The following is an 18657-nucleotide window of genomic DNA, read 5'->3' on the forward strand; positions in this document are numbered from 1 at the left end:
GGCTCTCTTGGTTGCTTTGTTGGGTCTGTTTCTGTTTCACCCCTCCAGCAGACGATGCCGTGGAGCGCTGTAGAGGCAAGCGCAGGGTATGTGCACATGGGTGTTGAAATTGTGTTTTTGTTGTGTCTGTGCATGGTGCAATTGTATGTGTGCAATAAGTATTTATTGCTCATTTGTTGTTTTGCTTTATTTTTGTAGCTGTATGTAGAAATGGCGCCGTTGAAGTCGCAGCTGATTGCATCACCTCTGTGCTTTTTCAATGTTTTAATGTACTTTGTGTGTTATTTAATGTTTCCCTTTAAGTGTATTTTTCGGACTATAAGTCGCAGTTTTTTTCATAGTTTGGCCGGGCTCCAGTGCGACTTATGTTTTTTTCCTTCTTTATTATGCATTTTCGGCAGGTGCGACTTATACTCCGGTGCGACTTATACACCGAAAAATACGGTACTTTTTGTATCTGCGCTGCAACCACATGATTCCCCTTAGTGGGATAAATAAAGTCGATCCATTCATTCAAACCTTTAGTCTACACAAACATGGACAAGACTGTATGGTTAATGGATGTCCTGATCTTGCTGGCTGCAAAACAAGTTTACCTTCAGGTACTAATATAGTAGCCTAACCTAACTATTACAAAAAACTACAATGCATTACACTACACTACACTACAATAAAATGAAAATAAACTACAATGCAATACACTACAACAAACTAAAAATCCCTACTACAGCTACAATACACTACTGCAAAAACTACAATGCATTAAACACTTACACGAAACTACAACAACTACAAGAAAGTACAACACATTATTACAACTACAAAAGCAACAGTGCACTACACCTACAATAAACTACAGTACACTATCACAACTACAATACACCTACAATAAATTACTATACAATCCTGCACCGAGAAGAAACTTAATACTACAACAAACTACAATACCTTACTACATCGACAAGAAACTACAATAGACTACTACAACTACAATAGACTGCATGACATTATATCTACAAAAAACTACAATACACTATTACAACTGCAATAAACTAAAATACACTACTACGACAACAAAACATTACTACACTTACAAGAAACTACAACTAAAAGAAACTACAACACATTACTACAAAAAGACTACAGTACAATAGACCTACAATAAACTACAGTACACTATCACAACTACAAGAAACTACAACTACGATACACCTAGATAAATTACTATACAGTCCTGCAGCGAGAAGAAAATAAAGTACAATACAGTATTACAACTGCAATAAACTAAAATACACTATTACAACTACAAAACATTTCTACATCTACAAGAGACTACAATAGACTGCATGACATTATTACAACTACAAGAAAGTACAGTACACTATTACAAATACAATACACCGTAATACACTACTACGATTATAACATCTACAATAATTACTATACTTACAAGAAACAACTACAAAAAAAGTCAGTACACTACAACACGTTACTACAACTACAAAAAACTACAATACACTACACTTACAAGAAACTACAATACACTATTACAAATACAATACACCGTAATACACTATCACGATTACAAAAACTACAATTACTATACCTAAAAGAAACAGCTACAAAAAGGTCAGTACACTACAACAAACTACAATACATTACTACAACTACAGTACACTACACCTACAATAACTTACAGTACACTATTACAACTGCAATAAACTACAATACACTAATACAAATACAATACACCGTGATACACTACAACTACAAAAACTACAATAATTACAAGAAAGTACAAAAAGGACAGTACACTACAACAAACTGGAATGTTACAACTACAAAAACTACAGTACACTACAATAACTTACAGTACACTATTACAACGGCAATAAACTACAAAACACTACACCTACAAGCAACTACATTACACTAATACAACTACGAGAAATTTAAATACACTACTGCCCCAGAATATACTACAATACAGTACTACACCTATAAAACACTACAACAAATACAAACACTTCTACATACACATACAATTTACACTGCACTAGTAAAATTTGGCCCTGCGATGAGGTGGCGACTTGTCCAGGGTGTACCCTGCCTTCCGCCCGAATGAAGCTGAGATGGGCTCCAGCACCCCCCACGACCCTGAAAGGGACAAGCGGTAGGAAATGGATGGATGGATAGTAAAAGCTACAGTACACTACGACAATACATTACAGTTCTACACCTACAATAAACTACAACTACAAGAAATTAAAATAAACTACTGCACCCAGAAGAAACTACAATAAACTACAGCGAGTACTACAACTAACAGAAACTTAAATACACTTTAGGTACTACAAGAAAAAACTACAAATCCACTTTGCTTGCCAACATGTACTAAGTGATGTTTTGCATTTGGTGATTGGATGAGATACTTATTTCCCTCAAACACAAATGAATGTATCATATTTACTGAATGTTATTTTTTAGGATTTTGCTTCACATAACTATCATTCTTGTTGATATCTGTGAAAGGGCGCAAACTTATAAAATCGGCAGAGGATGGAATACTTTTCTCACCAAATACACACAGTATTTCCATCTATTTATGGTATGTGCAGAGAAAAGCATGGAGAAGATCTGCTAAAAGTTGAATACATGTTTTGATTATTGGAGTGTGCATTAAAGAGGAATTATGATGATAATCTACTTTCAAACACTTCCTTGTGGTTTAGATGTTATTTACTGGATACACACTTTTTGCGTATGTCTGCAAACTGTTCATGTGTTCTCTTTAGATTGCAAATGAAACCCTTTACACTGCACCCTCTCCAGAAGTATCAAAATGTATCCTTTGAAAATGTGCCTCGTTACATATTTATCTTGATGACAATAATCACCGCTATTTAACTTTATGAACATGATACAGATTCACCTTCCCCGACAATAAGAACACCTGTACGTGCATTTATGTGACTGCATGTCGTATATTACTGTGTGCATGCCGAGATTATATGACAATAATACTTAACGCACTTTCTCCTGCGGTCCCTCAAACCAAGTAGTAATGTCACAAAGGGGGCGTTTTTCTCTCTCCATTCCATTCAAATATCAACACTGAATTATTAATCTTACTCTTGATTTTAATGACATTAAATAATCATATCTAATCTACTCAGTTTACAACCTTGTCAAATGATATGAAAGCATGTTTTTAATTAATATTATGTCAGACCCACTCGACATCCATTGCTTTCGGTCTCCCCTAGAGGGGGGGGGGGTTACCCACATATGCGGTCCTCTCCAAGGTTTCTCATAGTCATTCACATCGACGTCCCACTGGGGTGAGTTTTTCCTTGCCCTTATGTGGGCTTTGTACCGAGGATGTCGTTGTGGCTTGTGCAGCCCTTTGAGACACTTGTGATTTAGGGCTATATAAATAAACATTGATTGATTAATTAAGACAACTATTTAATTAACAAATAAACCTTAGGCTTAGGTGAGGCTGATTGTAAAAATAAAAATGAAATATACTGCATAAGAAGGCAAAAAATAAATTTACATACAAATATGTTGTGTCAAGATAAACTAAATGAATATGTTTCTTAACTAGACTGTCAATGAAATTAAAGTGTAAATGACAAAAACAGCTTAACCACTTTAATCATAATTCTTGCGCTTAAGAAACTTCTGAGTTTAGCGCCAGAGTTCTTCTGTTTGTTTGAGATTGTCATTACTGCCACAATTGGAAAAGTGCATTACAAGAGTGCTGCTGCCGCTGGGAAACATTTGGCAGCCCTCTAGGGGGCACTCGTGGCCCAACTATGGTTAAGACATATTGTACTTCAGTGCCCAATTAAGTACGTCTGTCAATTAGTGACATCACAAAATGCATACGATTGTTAAACAGCGTTATGAGGCATCCAAAAGGGCTTCTAAGCTCACGTCTAGGGCTGCAACTAACGATTAATTTGGTAATCGATTAATCTGTCGATTATTACTTCGATTAATAATCGGATAAAAGAGACAAACTACATTTCTATCCTTTCCAGTATTTTATTGGAAAAAAAACAGCATACTGGCGCCATGTTCTTTCAACTTGCCAAATAAAACAAGGAAAATGTTACAAAAATGCACACTTTTGACACACCTGCTATAGATAATAAAAAATTAAATCTGATAAATGTATCGATAAAAAGCAGAGCCTGACGACGCATGCGCATTTATCACAACTCTCTCGCTCTCTCTGTCTGTCCCCCTCCCTAACGAATGCTGCTGCATGCACAATTTGTTGTGTTTTTAACCTTCTTAACCCTGAACGTACATTGAAAATACACGCAACCCTAAATCAAAATGCCGGACATTTGAGAAACACCGCCCGACAGCCCCGCAAAAGATGACATGTCCGGTGAAAAGAGGACGTATGGTCAGGACCTAGTCCGGTGAAACCGATCGCTGCTAGTCCTCTTTTGCTAACATGCTCGCAGCTAACGGGCTACGTATAGACTGACCATACGTCCTCTTTTCACCGGACATGTCATCTTTTGCGGGGCTGTCGGGGCTGAGTATTGTTTACACAACGTGCAGTACGCTACTTAATATGTCCGTGTGGAAACTCGTTCGGTACACTTCCGCACTGAAACGAAACCCCCGTACCGAAACGGTTCGATACAAATACACTTACCGTTACACCCCTAATATTTTGATTATTGTTTCTCAGCTGTTTGTAAATGTTGCAGTTTATAAATAAAAGTAAAAAAAAAAAAAACCTAGCCTCTGCGCATGCGCATAGCATACATCCAACGAATCGATGACTAAATTAATCGCCAACTATTTTTATAATCGATTTTAATCAATTTAATCGATTAGTTGTTGCAGCCCTACTCACGTCTAAAATGCATGAACCTTATGATTTGATGCTTCGGCGATAACGCGATTAAATATTGCAACCATATTTACATGTGGGAAAAGAGGAAAATTACCATAGGTGAAAAATGGCGACTGGAATGATGGCTTACACATCTCGCATATAGCGAAGCTTTGTGTTGAGTAACATTTATGTTTGAAGACGTTCAAAAAGCGATAAACCTAAACCTTGTCATAAAAAAGACAATATTGAGAAAATTTTTAATGAAAAGCAAACAAGTCCTTATACAAAAAAGGTGTGGCACCTTGAAGGCCACGCAACGACTGCTACTCGAGTGCGCCTAGGGCACGGAAACTAAACTGAATCTTGCGTTAAGGATCAACATAAAAAAAAAAAAATATGTGTAGCTGTATGAAGTAGTATGAAGTTTTAAATCACACCGACGCCCTTGGCTTTGTGTGCAGCCTGGACAGGAAGTGGAACTGCTAAAAAGTGTCCCTGCCACACGAGCACGCTCACTTGAGAGCAGATGTTTAAAATCGAAGGGGGATAAAGACGTCGGAATCAAGGACTGGAGCAAGGAGGACAACCTGGTCAGGGAGTGAGCGTGTCTTCTCCAACGTCCACACCTGAAGACATAGGGACACATCAGCTGTATGACCACGACAGCATGGCGTCCCGTTATATGCGCCCAACCTACTATGGAGAGTCTCCTCCATTTTCCGCTGACAAATTGGGGGGGCTTTTGGACCTGGATTTGGACCTGGACACTCTTTTGGGAGAGGGGCTGCGGCTGACAGACTTGGACCGGGATTTGGACCTGGAATTGGCGTTGGTCTTCTTGTTCCTGGGGGAGCGGGACTTGGATCTGGAGTAAGACCTGGAGCGGGACCTGCTGTAGCGGGATCGGCCTCGGGAGCGAGAGCGGGATCTGCTGCGGGACCTGCTGCGTCTCCTGGGTCTCGGGCTGCGGGAAAGACCGGCACAATGAGTCCAAAGGCACCTTGGGTCACGTGACCTACAAAGACGCACTATGACGATGTTTTAAATATTGTGATTTTACTACATGTAAAGTAGGCCTGGGCAATTTTTTTTTGTATTGATCGATAATTATTTATATTTTTTATGCCTTATTTAATTAAGCCTGCCAATAAATACAGTAAATTGATTTCCAACTTACCCAAGGGTGCTATTTATCTGTGGAGAAGGTGTCTGGTAGCCAGGTAGGATGAGCGCAGCTAAGGTATTACAATAATTCAAGTAGATTTGAAGGTAGTTGCAGTTTTGAGACCTTATGTGGCAGTAGTGCATACACTATAGAACACTACAGAGTACCGTATTTTCCGCACTATTAGCCGCACCTAAAAACCACAAATTTACTCAAAAGCTGACAGTGCGGCTTTTAACCCGGTGCGCTTTATATATGGATTAATATTACGATTCATTTTCATAAAGTTTCGATCTCGCAACTTCGGTAAACAGCCGCCATCTTTTTTCCCGGTAGAACAGGAAGCGCTTCTTCTTCTACGCAAGCAACCGCCAAGGTAAGCACCCGCCCCCATAGAACAGGAAGCGCTTCTTCTTCTACTGTAAGCAACCACCCGCCCGCATAGAAGCAGAAAAAGCGCGCGGATATCACCGTACGTTTCATTTCCTTTGTGTGTTTACATCTGTAAAGACCACAAAATGGCTCCTACTAAGCGTCAGGGATCCGGTTCATGAAAAGACGCAATCTCTCCATCCACACACGGATTACTATTTCACAGCAACTGATATTCCTGTGAAACGCACTGTGGATACAACGGGAGCACGTACGGTGAATATTCGCACCACAGGGAATGAGAAGTCATCCTTCACTGTGGTTCTAGCTTGCCATGCTAATGGCCAGAAACTTCCACCCATGGTGATATTCAAAAGGAAGACCTTGCCAAAAGAGACCTTTCCAGCCGGCGTCATCATAAAAAGCTAACTCGAAGGGATGGATGAAGAAAAGATGAGCGAGTGGTTAAGGTAAGTTTAAGTTTACGCGAAGAGGCCGGGTGGCTTTTTTCACGCAGCTCTGTCCATGTTGATATACGTATGTTTGTGATTGCACATTTGCGTACATTTTGGGAGTGAACAGAGTTGTTAGAACGCTGGTTTTTAATATATTATTAAAGTTTGACTGACCTATCTGACTGTTTTTTGACATTCCTTTAGCGCAGTTAGATGCGGCTTACAACACCGGGCGGCTTATAGGTGGACAAAGTTTTGAAATATGCCGTTCATTGAAGGCGCGGCTTTTAACCCAGGGCGCCTTATGGTGCGGAAAATACGGTAGTTTTGGAAGCTACTCATTACATTAAAAGTTAAAGTACCCATGATTGTCACACACACACACTTGGTGTGGCGAAATTATTCTCTGCATTTGACCCATCACCCTTGATCACCCCCTGGGAGTTGAGGAGAGCAGTGGGCAGCAGTGGTGGCCGCGCCCGGGAATCATTTTTGGTGATTTAACCCCCAATTCCAACCCTTGATGCTGAGTGTCAAGCAGGGAGGTAATGGGTCCCATTTTTATAGTCTAGCAAAATTATTCTCTGCATTTGACCCATCACCCTTGATCACCCCCTGGGAGGTGTGGGGAGCAGTGGGCAGCAGCGGTGGCCATGCCCAGGAATAATTTTTGGGGATTTGTGTCAGGATGTTGCTGTACCGTCTACTTTAAAACCAACACAACTAAAGACAAGTTTCTGTTATTTTCTCTTCTCACTCCATGCAGAGAATCCGCAGCGAGACAGAATGACGGCACAACCAAACTTGGTAGTTGATACTGTTTTGTAATTGACTGTGAGGGTCTCCCTCCCATTTGTCAGTGGCACTTCCTGTTTCCCAGAGCGTGAGTGACTTCCTCGGCCCAGCCCGAATGTCAAGCAAGTCCTTGTGGTCTACATAACATGTAATGGTGGCTCTTATGTCAGCCACGCTGTAGTTTTTAGTGCTTCCATATAGAGTTTACTGACAGATTTAAGTCCGAACTAGGGCTGGGTGGTATGACCTAAAATTCTTATAACAGTATAAATTAAATCCCTTGGCGGTATTGGCTTATATCGCGGTAAAAAAGGTTGTGGTGTACAACTTATAAAGGAAGTGTTTCTGAATGGGTTTTGTAGTCCCTACGCTGAGATGTGTACCCAAAAAACGTGTTTAAAATGCTAGCCTACTAATGTTAGCATGCATCAAGTACCAAAATACGGCTGAGGTGTATACCTAAAAATTAAGCTAAAAAGACCACATTTCCTGCAATTGGGTGCATTTCTACACTATATTTTACCTTTATACTTATTCTCATCTAACAACCTCTGTTGACTGTCTTTTTGACACTTACATATCCGATGTAATGTACCACAGAATTTTTAGGAGATCATTTACTAACATTGTTATTAGGGCTGGTTTTGTCTCTGTGCGATATAGAAAATGACTATATCGTGATATTCGAGTAGACGTTCTCACTCAGTTGCTTTTGGCTGCGGGCATTACACTTCATGCATTTCCCACTCTTTCTTGTCTCTCCTTCTCACACAGACTTAAAACAAGCGCACCTTCTTAATTACCGGTATGTCACGTGTGCAACGTCACACGCTCCCGCGGAGCAGACAGGTAGCGACATGGTAACGTTAGCTGTGATGCTAACGGTGCGGTGCGGGTGGTAATACGAGAGAGAGAGAGAGAAGGTGCGAATCTGGTAACAAATGAAGAAAGAATTAATTCCCAAGAAAAACAGCACGGGGTCTATAGCCTGGCGGTGGTTTGGCTTCAAGCGGGAAGATGTTTTACAAGTATGCGGCAAAAGCGTTGCTACAAAAAGTAGCACCACTGCTAATGTAGCATCATTTGAAAAGTCATCCGCGAGAGATTAAGGAGTGCTTATTCCGCATGTCAACATCTCCGTTCGGTGCCACACCAACAAAAGGCCGGCACAACTATTTCCAGATCAACACAGTATGAAAAAAATAGTCAACAACAGAAGGAGATAACGTCCGCAGGAACCTAGCATATAGCGAAGAACATACACTATTTGATTTCCTATTATGCAGCTCATTTTTATTTGACACTTATTGAAATATCTTGTGTGACATCATGCACAAAAGTGCACTTTATTTGTTTAAACTATTGTAGTGGCGTTCTGTACAAAAAGTGCACTTTCAATCAATCAATCAATCAATCTTTATTTATATAGCCCTAAATCACAAGTGTCTCAAAGGGCTGCACAAGCCACAACGACATCCTCGGTACAAAGCCCACATACAGGCAAGGAAAAACTCACCCCAGTGGGACGTCGATGTGAATGACTATGAGAAACCTTGGAGAGGACCGCATATGTGACTTTAGTGTTGTTTTAATGTCATCTTAGTGACATCATGCACAAAAGTGCACTCATAGCTTGTGTCTCTGACAATCTTGCACTTTCTGTTTTGGAAATGCTATGAATGCTTAATAAATAACTGTTTAGTAAATACAGTTTGGGAAATTGACTTAGTTGTGATTTCCCTCTCTGCTTGAAAGTTTAAAATAAGCATATATTAATGAAGTATGAACAAGAATGTTTTAATGTAGACACATAGAATCATCATACTGCTGTGATTATATGCATCAAGTGTTCATTCAAGGCTAAGGCAAAATATCGAGATATATATCGTGTACCGTGACATGGCCTAAAAATATTGAGATATTATTAAAAGGCCATATCGCACCCAGCCCTAATTGTTATCATTGAAAACGTCATGTAAAATTCTATAACATGCAACCGAAAGAAGTGGTTAATAAAGTCAGGGAAAAAGCCAAAGTGCGTCGAAGGAAATGGCTCTTAAAAATATCACTTTCATCAATACAATACATACATTGGACCACGCCTGTGTCTGCAGTGATCACTTTGTAAAATTTTGTTTGAACATTTGATTTGTTTGAGAAACTTTCTCTGATGCAATCAAGTTTATTCTCTACTATAATAGTAGTGTTTGAGAGCAGAACTAAACATAAAGAAAGGACAAACAATCGCATTAGTTTGTGTTCTTTTGTTGTTGCTATGTCTAAATAGGACTACCGTATTTTCCGCACCATAAGGCGCCCTGGGTTAAAAGCCGCGCCTTCAATGAACGGCATATTTCAAAAGTTTGTCCACCTATAAGCCGCCCGGTGTTGTAAGCCGCATCTAACTGCGCTAAAGGAATGTCAAAAAAACAGTCAGATAGGTCAGTCAAACTTTAATAATATATTAAAAACCAGCGTTCTAACAACTCTGTTCACTCCCAAAATGTACGCAAATGTGCAATCACAAACATACGTATATCAACATGGACAGAGCTGCGTGAAAAAAGCCACCCGGCCTCTTCGCGTAAACTTAAACTTACCTTAACCACTCGCTCATCTTTTCTTCATCCATCCCTTCGAGTTAGCTTTTATGATGACGCCGGCTGGAAAGGTCTCTTTTGGCAAGGTCTTCCTTTTGAATATCACCATGGGTGGAAGTTTCATTAGCATGGCAAGCTAGAACCACAGTGAAGGATGACTTCTCATTCCCTGTGGTGCGAATATTCACCGTACGTGCTCCCGTTCCACAGTGCGGTTCACAGGAATATCAGTTGCTGTGAAATACGGTAGTAATCCGTGTGCGGATGGAGAGATTGCGTCTTTTCATGAACCGGATCCTTGTCGCTTTGTAGGAGCCATTTTGTGGTCTTTACAGATGTAAACACACAAAGGAAATGAAACGTACGGTGATATCCGCGCGCTTTTTCATCTTCTACGCGGGCGGGTGGTTGCTTACAGTAGAAGAAGAAGCGCTTCCTGTTCTATGGGGGCGGGTGCTTACCTTGGCGGTTGCTTGCGTAGAAGAAGAAGCGCTTCCTGTTCTACCGGGAAAAAAGATGGCGGCTGTTTACCGAAGTTGCGAGACCGAAACTTTATGAAAATGAATCTTAATATTTATCCATATATAAAGCGCACCGGGTTAAAAGCCGCACTGTCAGCTTTTGAGTAAATTTGTGGTTTTTAGGTGCGGCTAATAGTGCGGAAAATACGGTACTAAGACCTGATAGTGCAAATAAACTAATGTCCATATCAAGTCCTAGTAATAATTATTGGTCCAATCCACCGTATTTTCATTAGTGATTTACATCACGGAATTAAAGCTCAGTTGTTGTCGTGCAGGAAAGCAAAGTGCTTTATTCGACACGGATGACCACATAACGTCTTTGGTGCTTTTTGTTAGCATCAAGAAAATATCCTTAGTAGAATTAATAAACTAAATGAATACAACTTTGCTTTCAAAGTACAACTATGATGACCAACATTAAAATACAGTAGCTTAATAGCCATAAGTATTCAGTAAAAAAAAAAAGAAAAAGGCAGAGGTTTGATTTAACAAATACATTCAATATTGATGGACACTGTAACATTATACACAGTTTGAAAAGTAACACTGTTTGAATGTAGGAAAATAAAACACTATTTCAATCGAGTGACTCTTTTGCATACAACTACATGGAACCTGCATACCACTAGATCCAGCCCTTTGAGACACTTGTGATTTAGGGCTATATAAATAAACTTTGATTGATTGACTAGTTGTACATTTACCACAGTTTGAGGATCACTGCTCGAGAACTACATTTGGTTTGGAACTAAAAGTGTTTGGATTGTAATCATCCAAATATGATTAGCATCTGAGCGCGAAACTGTCAACGTTGTGGCTTAGAGAGCGAAATCAAGTAAGCTAGCTCGATGGTTAGCTAACTAGCAAGCTTGTTTCGGTGCTCCCGATTGTCTCCCTGACCTGCAACTGAGAGTACCTGCGGCTGCTTACATTTTGTTTAGACCAGTGGTTCTTAACCTGGATTCGATCGAACCCTAGTGGTGCGGTGAGTCGGCCTCAGGGGTTCGACGGAGCCTCCACCGCGGAGGTCAAGACACACCCTACTCATCGTGTAAATAAAAACTTCTCCCTATCGGCGTATTATGGATACGGCAACTGCAGACGTCACACTGATTTGCAGGTGTGTAATTTGTTGTGAGTTCATGCACTCTGTTGGTTTTGTTCTTTGAACAAGGTGATGTTCATGCACAGTTCATTTTGTGCACCAGTAAAACATTATTATGTCTTGTATTTGAAAAAAAAAAAAAGATTGTATTTTTCACTTTTGAAGGGTTCGGTGAATGCGCATATGAAATTGGTGGGGCTTGATACCTCCAACAAGGTTAAGAACCACTGGTTTGGACCCTTTTTCTATTGGTATTTCATTTAGAAATCGTGGAGGTGATATGATGCGTATATGAATATTTTAAGCACACGTTTCCACGTTTTTGCAGACATTTCAGATGGCTACAAGTAACGAAGAACTTGACGCTGCAAAATGAGTAAAAAAAGCTAGCATACTTGCATCAAACTGCAAACGATTGTGCCGCAGGCCTTTAAAATTCTAGCTACGGGCCGCTAATGGCCCCAGAGCCTTATTTTGTACACAGAGAATTTCCCAACATAAAACTTGTTTTCTTCACTAATTTGATCTTTGATGAAGGTTATCTTCAATGCACTTCTTTCACAAAGACAGCAAAAAGCTTAAAAAATGGTTTTGCTGACAAGAAGATGTACTTTTAGGAATACTTGGTCTATTGTGATGGCGAATATGGCGCCCAAAAATACGTCAGATATCTGGCAAAGTATAATTCCCTCTCACCTTCTGCTCCGGCGACCGGAGCCCCCGTATCTCCTGGGGGGTCCACCTCGGCGACTGGAGCCCCCGTGATGTGAATCGGGGGGTCGGCCGTAGCGAGCCATTTGAACCCGCAACTCGCGTCCGTCCAAGAGCGCGCCGTCCATGGCATCCATGGCGTCCTCGGCGTCCAGCTTGTCGTGGAAGCGGACAAAGGCGAAGCCCCGGCTGTCCTTGGAGTAGCGGTCCCGGGGGATGTAGACATCCCCTACCCGGCCGTACTTCTCAAAGACGTGTCGCAGAGTTTCGGGCGTGGTTCTGTACGTCAGGTTGTCCACTTTGAGAGAAGTCATGCCGTCGACGTCAGGCGGAGGCCTTCCGTAACTCATGATGCTCCAGTCAGGCCTTCCTTCCTTCCACGAAGTGAAACTTTTACACGACGTGTACGTGCTTCTTGGCGGATATTACAGAAGGGGCTTCACAAGCAGATATTCTCAAAGCAACACTTTGAGGAGCAGATGTGGTCAAAGTAATACTTTCACGCTGCACTCGATCCAAAATGGACAACCGCCTCAAACCTTCTTCTATTTTTCCCGGTAATGGCCGGCTCGTAGCCACCGCGAGGGAACTTTGCTGCCACTCGGCGGCCTGGGGTGGAATGTCTCAACCCATGGATTTCTTTTTTCTTTTTTCTATAGACCTTTATTTATGATATGCAACATTTACATACAAGCAAATAATAACAATAATCAAAACAAGTACAGAAACAGTACAAAACAGCGCCAGGGGGTTGTAAACTCACCTGTGGGATGTTCCAAATAAGTGTTTGATGAGCATTCCTCAACTTTATCAGTATTTATTGCCACCTTTCCCAACTTCTTTGTCACGTGTTGCTGGCATCAAATTCTAAAGTTAATGATTATTTGCAAAAAAAAAAGGTTTATCAGTTTGAACATCAAATATGTTGTCTTTGTAGCATATTCAACTGAATATGGGTTGAAAATGATTTGCAAATCATTGTATTCCGTTTATATTTACATCTGACACAATTTCCCAACTCATATGGAAACGGGGTTTGTGTATTGCGGTGGTGCCGCGGTATACCGCATTCGCCGCTAATTCTAATACTTGCCAACCCTCCCGAGAGTCTTCCTCCTGAAAATCGTCACGTCTGCTTTTCAGCCAGTCCAATGAGTGCTGGCTAATGTTGTGTCGTTCGCGAACGATTCGTTCGAACGAACGAATCTTTTTAGTGAACGTACTGAACCGAATCACTTCATGAACTGATTCATTCCTTTCTCAGTTCAGTTGAGCTCCGCCGCGACCATGCCGGTATGCAGGCTCGGCCCTAACCAATCTGGCGCCCTAGGCAAAATTTTAGGTGGCGCCCCCCCACATCGGCAGTGAAGTGTATATACTCACAAGAACCCGAATAGCTTTGTCTTTGACCTTTTTTTTTTACTTACAACTATACCTAATATATAAAGGGGTGGAAAAGTGACTATTACCTGCAGGGCAAACATTAGCTAACCAGAAGGCAATAACAATGTAAACAAAAAACACCTGCTTAAAAGATCTAATACAAATGTCCCTGAGGAATGTAAGGTGGGAGCAGGGGCGTCGCTAGGGATTTTGGGCCCCATGAAAAGAATCTTTACAGGTCCCCCAACACAGTGTCATTATTTTTTCTGTATTATAATTTCGTCATCATTAGGGGCCTCTCTGGGCCCCCCTCCATCATGGGCCCCTAGAATCTGTCTCCTTTACCCCCCCTTTTCGGCGCCCCTGGGTGGGAGTACTGTAATTACCTAACGTTACATTATTATTTTCCATAACAATTTAGCCCCCTCCACAATATTAACCCGACATTAAAACAGAACTAGCTATTTATTGATTAGCAATTGCCGAATCATGTAACATTAGCTTAATGCTAAAAAGCCAGGTTACTATCACATTCTGTAACAGACAAATAATTTCATGTAGGCTAACGTTACCTACCTGCTACCTCTGTCTTTTCTCGTTTCTCCTCCTCTTCTTTTCTCTTTTTTCTTCCCTGGGCACTTGACAGTTTTAGCCGTTTCGACATCTTGTGTTGATTTTTTGATGTGGTGACGTCCAAAAAGAGTCATGATACGGGAAGGGAGGGGGCGCAACGTGCGGGGGATGAGGGGGGCGCGTAATGTTGTAACAAATAATATTTCTATTAAATAGGCTTTACTTTGCATTTTAATTAACGTGGGATTATTTTTTGTATTTAGAAATAATAGTACCAACTTTTTTTTTTTTTTTTTTTTCTCCAACATTTGTGGCACTGGCGTGGCGCCCCCTGATGGACGGCGCCCTTAGCATTTGCCTATACGGCCTATGCCACGGGCCGGCCCTGCCGGTATGAGTGGAACTGGCGCATTCTGTGACGTCGGCGAACGACGCAGCCAGCTACTCATCATGGGGGCGGGGGGAGGGACTGAGCGAACGATTCGTTCACCGCGCGGATTAACGACATGAATCACTCTGTGAACGACAACGCTCTCGCTCTCTGCTCTGCTTGCCCCAATGCCGCGAGTGATTCTCCTCCCGTCGCGGGGATATGTTTCATGCCATTGGCATCCGTTCTCCATTCATTCTCCAAGCTAACGGCTAATGTTGACATGAAAACAAACACACACATTATCTCAACACATAAAGTTATGAGAGTAGAGGAGACAGAAAGAAAGTCAGTGCAGGGCAAGGCTGAGCAGCAGCGACGCGAGGGGGAGGGGCGGGGCGTAAAGTGTAGGGCAGGCTGTTTGAGAAGATTTAAAATAAAAATAATAACTAATGTATGTACATATACATAGGCTATTATTTATCTTGATTTTTATATTATTTAAGCTATTTATTTTCTTTTTTATTGCATATTTAAGTTGATATTTCCATTTTTATATTTTTAAATGTAAGCTACAGAAATTTTAGTTTTAATGTTGGCTTTTCTGGCACTTGGTTTAATATTTGTTTAGTTTTATTTAAGGTAGCCTATTTATTTTCTTTTTGTTTGCACATTTAAGTGAATATTTTCTTTGTTATATTTTTAAACGTAGGCTACAGAACATTTCGTTTTTATGTTGGCATTTCTGGCTCTTAATTTATTTGTTTTATTTTGAAGGTATTTATTTTCTTTTTGTTTGCATATTTACAGAACTGCTGCTGCAGAAGTGATTCGGTGATTCGCCGACCTGCGCACAGAACTGCTGCTGCAGAAGTGATTCGGTGATTCGCCGACCTGCGCACACTGTACTGCAGTGCCGGCTTGGGCCGGCACTGCTTGGGCCCTAAGCAAAATTTTATTTTGGGGCCCTCTATTTCTGCCAATAATATATAAATAATATATAAACTCATTGCGGCTCTGGCAGTGTTGTTTACATTATCCTATTGTCAGCCTGGCATGTCTTTACAAATGACATGTCATTTATAAAGATATGGGGGTGGCCCAGTTAAGAACATAAATAATACCAATGAATGAACGAATGATGTCCAGAGTGCCACATATGGTTCCTAATCTTAAAATGTAGAAAACATTCAGCTACAAGAGTGGCCTGGGGTTGAACAGTCCAAGTGATAAAGCTTTGTATTTACAGTAAAAGTGTCATCTTGTCTCATCAGTCTTGTACATATTAGTCTTTAATTACTAGTTTATATTTTTAGTTAATTGTTCATATTTAATGTTTACTTTGTACAAAGAGAGCGCAGTCTACTGAAGTTAAATTCCATGTGTGTTAAACATGGACAATAAAGCTGATTCTGATTCACTTGATTATTTTTGGTAACAAAAACCTGAAATAGCAATGTGCAAAAATGTTGACCTTAAATTGTGTTTTTGTACAATAATATATCTTTGATCATTTAGAAATCATCAATCAGACTCGTACATGCAAAAAATAAAAAAAAATTTTTTGTTGTTAATTGCTTTTGGGGGCCCCCTGGTGGCCGCGGGGTGATTCGGTGAACGAATCTTTTGAACGAATCAATTTAAGGAACTGATTCTAGTGATTCAGTACAGTCAAAAGAACTGCCGATTCCCATCACTAGTGCTGGCCCAGTCACTTCATCAACAGTGATACAGGTTACACTGAGGGTAGCCGAATATTTTATTTTTATTTTTTTTAACACTGTTAGAAATATACGCCACACTGTGAATCCACACCAAACAAGAATGACAAACACATTTCGGGAGAACATCCGATCCGTAACACAACATAAACACAACAGAACAAATACCCAGAACCCTTTGCAGCACTAACTCTTCCGGGACGCTACAAGGTGTGTGTGTGTGTGGGGGGGGGGGGGGGGGGGGGGGGGGGGGGTTTGGTGGTAGCGGGGTGTATTTTGTAGCGTCCCGGAAGAGTAAGTGCTGCAAAATTTTTTATAAATAAATAAAATAAAATAAAAATAAGAGTTGTAGAAAGTATTGGAAACTCAAGACAGCCATGACATTATGTTCTTTACAAATGTATGTAAACTTCTGATCGCGACTGTATATATATATATATATATATATATATATATATATATATATATATATATATATATATATATATATATATATATATATATCCAGTAAATAAATAAATACAAATAAATAAATAAAATCTTGCATAACTAATAGGATAAAAAGTAAAACACAAATGACTTCAATAAAATAATTAATATCAGGTAAAAGCCAAATCAAATGTCACGCGCCACATGTGACGCATTCAAATGCAAAATATCTCAAAGCAATTGATACCATTTTAAATACCTTGGAAAAAATGTCCAATGGTACTTGCACCATTGTAATAGGCCAATTATTAAGGGAGCTAAGGATTTTTGAAGTTAAAGAATCAGTCAAATGTTTTGTCTTGAATTATCCATGAAGACAATAGAGAAATGTATGACCTATATATTGGAAAATTAACCTCAAAACATCATTGCTCCCTTGTTATTTGTCATAAATGTAATTCATAAAAAGCAATTGGATTAGTTCAGTAACCTAAAGAAGTGAGAGAAAAAAACGTGATTATTTTATTATTATTTCATTTAGTTTATTAACCTAGAAAAGGGGCAGCACGGTGGAAGAAGGGTTAGTGCGTCTGCCTCACAATACGAAGGTGCTGAGTGGTCGTGAGTTCAATCCCGGCCTCGGGATCTTTCTGTGTGGAGTTTGTATGTTCTCCCCGTGACTGCGTGGGTTCCCTCCGGGTACTCCGGCTTCCTTGCACCTCCAAAGACATGCACCTGGGGATAGGTTAATTGGCAACACTAAATTGGCCCTAGTGTGTGAATGCTGTCTGTCTATCTGTGTTGGCCCTGTGATGAGGTGGCGACTTGTCCAGGGTGTACCCTGCCTTCCGCCCGATTGTAGCTGAGATAGGCTCCAGGGCCCCCCGCGACCCCGAAGGGAATAAGCGGTAGAAATGGATGGATGGAACCTAGAAAAGACCATAAGCATACGGTTTTGAATACAAACGGTGAATGCTTTAAAACATCATAAAACGCCATTTAGAGTGAATAATTGTGTATTATTATGATACCATCTGACCATAGTGGAGTTTTTCTGGATGAAATGTTTCACAATTTTTGGGGATTTTCATGGCGGCGGCCTCAGACATATAGTTTTAGCTAGCAGAAAAACAATGTTTCAAGGCTCAGATTGACTTCATATTTCAGGATGATAAGGACAGATATGTATATAAACATGAAATGAAAATGAAATTAAATTAGTTTATTTCGGTCATATAATCAACCATTTTGTGTGATCATTTTAACAGCACAGATTATACATAGTAACAATCATACAAATACACACACAAAAAGAAAAAGAATGACCAAAAAAGGAATAGGCTGAAGACAAGGCTTATATTTGCCTATCCTATACTATTCACTGAAAATTAGATTGCCTGGAACATCAACGTTCAAAAAATCAATGGGATGAAAGTAATCGTTGCTATATTTTATAATTTTCTATTATTTCACCCTTCAAGGCTTTCTTAAACCTTAATGTCTTCAACTCATCACTGAGCTTGTTCCACCATTTAACTCCTAAAAATGAAATACATTTGTATTTTATATTCATTCTTACATTAAATA

The 18657-nt window shown here is 40.1% G+C and overlaps 1 protein-coding gene across 2 annotated transcripts; it reads right to left on the reverse strand.

The window, feature by feature from the left end:
* Positions 1 to 5112: 5112 nt before the first annotated feature.
* Positions 5113 to 13173, reverse strand: srsf2b (serine and arginine rich splicing factor 2b). Of its 2 annotated transcripts, none has more exons than XM_061981514.1 (3): positions 12580 to 13173; positions 5561 to 5831; positions 5113 to 5493 (listed from the first exon to the last, which is right to left on the reverse strand). In XM_061981514.1, the coding sequence occupies exons 1-2, from the start codon at positions 12942 to 12944 to the stop codon at positions 5564 to 5566; spliced, it is 633 nt and encodes a 210-aa protein (XP_061837498.1). In that variant the 5' UTR covers positions 12945 to 13173; the 3' UTR covers positions 5113 to 5493; positions 5561 to 5563. The 2 variants fall into 2 exon arrangements, with proteins under 2 accessions (XP_061837498.1, XP_061837497.1); XM_061981513.1 differs by having other exon boundaries at positions 5565 to 5831; positions 12580 to 13171.
* Positions 13174 to 18657: the final 5484 nt, after the last annotated feature.

Source organism: Nerophis lumbriciformis, linkage group LG24, assembly GCF_033978685.3.
Source record: "Nerophis lumbriciformis linkage group LG24, RoL_Nlum_v2.1, whole genome shotgun sequence".
Classification (NCBI taxonomy): Eukaryota; Metazoa; Chordata; class Actinopteri; order Syngnathiformes; family Syngnathidae; genus Nerophis; species Nerophis lumbriciformis.